We start from the raw sequence: 5,930 nt of genomic DNA on the forward strand, positions 1-5,930 counted from the left end.
AACTTTAAAAAGTTATTTGTGACACACATCTATAACTAACACAGATCTAGTCCGCAATTGATGCCCATCAGCCACGATGGTTGAATACTCGATTTATCAAAACCAATGCCAATGTTTTTTTTTTTTTTTTTTTTTGGTTTGTTTGTGTTTTGTCTATTGATTCTCACACTCACACCTACGTCTTCGAAAGAAGCGTGTTATTTGATTTCCATTCGGGCCCCTGATTCGAATCGTTTGGCCTCCTGGGCTTGGTGGTTAGGCTCCCTAACTTTATTATTTTCTGGCAATCCTGGTGCGAAATCCCATTGATTTCAGTCTACTGTTCGTTCGTCACGATCGATGCAGCACGAATGCAACCTTCTACACGTTCTTTCATTTCGTGAGTTCTATTTAAGTTTATTTCAAATTATTGTAATGTATTTTACCTATTTTCGCAAAATAATGGAGGGAATGAATTATATGATAGGCCTAATTTTATATATATTTGATCTTGCAATTCATTGTCTTTGTCCTCGGCGGTCACCTCTCTCAACACACACACACACACACGCGCGCGCGCGCGCGCGCGTACATACACACAAAGAAATTAAAAATAATTTAATCGATTTTAACATTCACATTTTTTATTTTTATGAAGTCCGGAGAGAACATACCTAGACGTCCAAATCGTTTGATGTTTTCACACCTTCGTATTTAGAGTTTAGAGTAGATATAGCTTCTGGGAAAGTTGAGGCTTTTTGCTGCAAGCTGAACCAGTTAGTGGTGTACAGCAATGGAATTTTTATCGCTTTTTTATTTTTTATTTATTTATTTTTTTTTTTTCGTGGAAAAAAAAAAAAGGGGGGGGGGGGGGGGGGGGGGGTGGAGTTTAGGTCTAATGGAAGAAAAAAGTTTTTCAGAGGCTCATATAAGTACAAGGTTGACAGGTCATATGTCAGAAAATTTTTCTTTTGAATCAGGTATTGTAATCAATTTGGCCTTCTATTTTTCTCTCGTGAATTGAATCATCTGACAACCAAAACAAAGCAGCAGCAAGATGGCAATGTCCGACGTTAACTTATTTGCGGGTCTGATAAACCAAAGATGACAATGTCCGACGTTAACTTATTTGCAGGTCTGATAAACTAATTCCTTATGGGCTCATTGTTGTAATTGTAATGGAAATCTCAAAAAATGATGCAAAATATTGTCCATTGAAACAATGTTAACACTAGATAGGCCCTTGGGCATAAGCAGGTTCGGATCTAACTTTCATAATTTAAGGGCCCTTGGGCATAAGCAGGTTCGGATCTAACTTTCATAAGTTATGGGTTGACAGATTCGCTCTGAGTGAATAGTGAATTCTTTTGTTTAAAACTTTGTATCGTCCTATTAAAAACCTTGGATTTTAATTGTTTTAAAATTTATTTATTTACATTTCGGTCATTGTGATAGTATTCGTTTACCCTGTTTCTTTTTCAAAAACTTTTTGCTTTTGACTTTTGATCTTTTAAAATAATTATTTAAATTTAAATGGCTGGGAACAAGAGTTTCAGGAGTACGTTACAAGGTTGACAGTTCTTTTTCTCATTTTCCTTGGCATGAATGTAATAATATTTTTCCTATTGAATCAGGCATTGTAATGAATTTTGCCTTCAATTTTTCTCTTTGTTGTGAATCGGATAAAACTGATTTATATGGTCAGTCATGTAGGTAGGCCCTCTGAAAATCTCTGCCACTTGTCTTTAGAGAAAATTGGGTTGACAGATTTGCTCTTAGTGAATACTTAAAAAAACAAAACTAGTTATCATGTTATCATGTTTTAAAGAACCTTTATTTAAATTTTTAAAAATTATTTATTTATTTAATTATATTCCTTCATTGTGATCAGTATTCGTGTACCATGCTTCTTTTTACCTTTGATCTTTGAAAATTATTATTTATCTAAATATTAATTATCATTGTATCCACGTTCACCTGGAACTTTTGCAAGAAAAAAGTGGTCGTTGCCGAGTGAAGTAATGTGTATTAATATTTTGTTAGCCAATGTTTTATGTTGTTCAATATAACTTGCAGCCAATTTTTTTATTTTTATGTTGTCAAATTTTTTTTTTTTTTTAAATGTGATGAGTCTCTGCGAAAATGATGGGATATAATATTACATTGCGATGTGCTCATATTTACAGGTCTGATTGCCCAAATTGACTCATTGAATTTTGTTGATCTAATGGAAATACTCTCAAACTAACGCAAAGTATTGTCCATTACACCAATGTTAAATCAAGCCCATAGTTGCTTTCCATTATCGGACATGCTAATATGTACACATCTGTTTATTACCATCACAATAGAATAGAAATGCATAATGTTGAGAAAAATGAGCATAGAGGGTTACAGCATGGAATTTGAAATAGATACATTATAATTACTATTATCATAACAGCAAATTACCCTTTACGTTGGATAAACCCATATTTGGAAGATGCCAAGTGTCATAGGTTTGACACCTCACTAATACTGAAAATATGACTCGGGAACGGTATTCCACCCCTACGTCATCATCACTGTCATCTTCCATATCGTTACCACCATCACCATCCTCGTAGTCGATGTCGTTATCATCAGCATCACCACTCCTATCCAACCTTATTACTTTATGGCGACAACAGCAACAACAAAGGAGTACAAAACATGAAAATGATTTGAACTGTGCTGTCCTGAATGCCCGCTCTGTGCAAATAGAAGGTATTTTAATAAATGAAAATGGTTTTATCGTCGAAAACAAATTGGATTTATTCCTTATTACAGAAACACATCTTCTGACACCATAACAATAAACGAGATACTCCCCAGTGACTATTCATATCATCAAGAAAATAGAGACGAGAGACGTGGATGTGGTTGGATGAGTGTTTTCAGAGACAAATTGAAAATGATCAAAGTAGAAAAACAAAACCAACTCATTTGAATGCGTCGAAATTCACTTTAGCCATAATAACAGTCACTTTATTATTGTAACCATTTACAGACTACCATCATCAACTTAAAAACAAGAGTACGAATACAGCTTTTATAAATGAGTTTGAAGACTTTCTCCATGGAAAAAACACAAAGAATGGAGAAATTATTATTGTTGGTGATTTTAATTGTCAAGCCAAGATTTCGGACTTCACCAAACTTCTAGAAGTATTTAATCTTACACAAAATGTCAACGGTAGTGCATAAAAATGGTGTGTTAACCTGCACCTCCAACAAAGATGCATAAAAATAGTGCATTATTTTACAGCATAGAAACACCACATTCTTTCTATTTTGATTTACTTTTTTTTTTTAATTCTTATTAACTATGAGATCATTTACTAACACATTACGTGCACTTATTTATTTGCAGGTCTGATCTCAATTCAGTAAGGGCTCATTCTTGAAGGGAAATCTCAAAATTGACGCAAAATATTGTCCATTGCAACAATGTTAAACTAGGCTCACAGTTGGGTTCGGATGTCAGACCTGCATATATAATATATGTATACGTCGTTAACACCACAACCTTTTTTTTTTACTGTACTTTCCTCAGGAAACCAGCACACATTAAAGTGTCACTATTTTGTGTTTCAGCCCAAGACAGTTTCGATACAATGAAGAGGCTGACATTACGCTACTCAGGGAAACATTGGCAGTCAACCCCTATAATAAAAAGCTGGGGTTTGGTTGGAGTGAAGTGGTGGCCAACTTAAAAGTAACCGAAATGTTTCCAGTTACTCTGACGGCAAGGGCGGCGAAAGACCGCGCAAATTTACTTCTGGAGAAGTACAAGAAAGGGCGAAGGGAGAATGAGGGGAGGTAAAGTTATTTTTCAATTAATTGCATTTATTCCATTATGTGAAATTGATTTCTCTGCCAATGTAACTTTGATGTCTTTGTGAAAATGCATGAATGGTAATCATGCTGTTAGATATCCTCTATATGGTCATTTAAAAATTATTTAAAAGCCAACCACTTTGTACTGTAATTTCTGTAAATTGAGATAAATCAATTACAGTCACATCTCCTTAAAACACCCCTGTTTCCAGTATTTTGTTTGGATTAGAGACATCCATATAGTGGAATCAGGGGTTAAAGTTAAAATAACACATATATCTAGTTTTGACCTCAGGTGGTGCTGATAAGCCTATCATTAGAATAAGCAACAATAGGTCGATACCACTTTCATTATTGATCAATGTGTTGTTTATATACACAGTGCAACCTCTGGATAGTGACATTGACATTTGGTCCAGATTTTTTTTTTTTGCTATATATATATATTAGTAATAGTAATATGACGACATACATAGTAAAACCCCTGTTTAGCGACATCTACTTGGCAATAATCGGAAGCTAATTGCCACCAACATTTGATACAATAAACTCTAGCCAAATAAACAACCCCATTTCCGGCTGAATCAAGAACACATCAAGAATCAACAGGGTTCCCACGCAACCTGGAAAAACCTGTATTTAGATTTTTTTTTATTAAACAAGGAAAAACATGTGTGCTATTTCATATATTTACCCTTCCAGTTTGATTTTTTAAATTAAGTTTTCCGGAGAAAAAGTGGTGAAAATGGAGACTTGGTCTTTTAACTACACAATGCCAAACTCTAAAGCATTGCTAAAGAAATATTCCTTTCAATTCAATAAATGGAAATACTAATTCATTTTTTTTCCATTTGTCATCTATTGTAGGTCTGAACTATGTATCTACTTTTTATTTATTTTATTTTATGGTGTTCTTGATTTTTGTATTTGATTTGAATCAGTCACTTTGTTGGAGAATGGAGTTTTAGGAATAAATTCCTTACAGATCATTCTATAGGTTTTTTTCCTCCATTTTTGAGTTATCTTAGAATTATGTTGAAAACTATTTTTTTCTTTGGTTGTTATTGAGCAGTTCTGGATCAGAAGAATTTTCATATTTTGGAGAGAAACAGATCCTGCTGGAAGAGCTGTTATCTTTAAAAGAGGAGACACAAAAAGTATCATCAGCTGCAACAGCGTCCGCTAACAAGGATAAAGATAAAGAATTTAAAGGGGAACAGGTTAGTCAATCCAAATAGGTTTTGGTTTATTTGTTATTTAATAGGAGTTATCCGTACAAAATTATGATTTCTATGTTAGGAGTGTTATTCATTACCCCACATCTCTTGCAGGATGATTGAACAATACTAAAATAAAAATCTAAGTCATTAGTCACTGTTGATAGATCAAGATATAGGCTATGACAATCAATTTGAAGTACAGTGAGATCTTTTGTAGGTGAAATTTTATTCCTTGACAATTTTCTAGGAGGCTCAAGAAAGGCAGTAAATTATGGTGACAAGGAGTTGGGTATTTCTTGTGATTTTTTTTTTTTTAATGACGATCTATAGCTCTGCTTTTCCAGAAACAACGAATTTTTGTTAAATTTTATCTTCATTTGATGTATATGTGGTTACTTATGTCAATATTATGTCAATAATTTAATAATCCTGTTCTTTTTGTTGACTCCCTCAGTGATCAAACCAGGGCAATTTCACGGTTGTAGTATTATTTGTCAGTACAATTTTGGGGTCATTTAGGATTGTTTTGAGCACAAATTACATCACAGTTTACATTTTTGGCTTATATTTGTAGGTTTGGCTTCTCTAGTGATTTGTAAATGATTTGGAGTTGATGTCTTTAATAATTTAAGCACGGCTCTTCCATTATGTTAATTGCAGAATTACGCAGTAAAACCAAACTTATTCATTTGGGTTGAATCATGATGCAATTTTTTTTATTTACTATTAAATTTTATATAGAGTATAAATCTCATTTTTCATACAATTGAGATTTCAATGACATTTTGTAAATTAGTTTGTTGTCTTTTTGGTGGGGAATTTAGTTTGACAGGGCAAACTTTGCAGTTTCTGAATTATAATTTTTTGTTGTTG

General features: G+C 33.4%; 1 protein-coding gene across 4 annotated transcripts; it reads left to right on the forward strand.

The window, feature by feature from the left end:
• Window positions 1–273: 273 nt before the first annotated feature.
• Window positions 274–5,057, forward strand: LOC144966701 (uncharacterized; the record flags this gene model as incomplete). Of its 4 annotated transcripts, none has more annotated exon segments than XM_078903462.1 (3): window positions 274–379; window positions 3,595–3,819; window positions 4,910–5,057. In XM_078903462.1, coding segments are annotated over 3 exon segments (402 nt in total), but the record flags the coding sequence as incomplete, so codon positions are not given.
• Window positions 5,058–5,930: the final 873 nt, after the last annotated feature.

Source organism: Berghia stephanieae, chromosome 2 (genome assembly GCF_034508935.2).
Source record: "Berghia stephanieae isolate SIO BIC M18660-M18661 chromosome 2, UCSD_Bste_1.3, whole genome shotgun sequence".
NCBI lineage: Eukaryota > Metazoa > Mollusca > Gastropoda > Nudibranchia > Aeolidiidae > Berghia > Berghia stephanieae.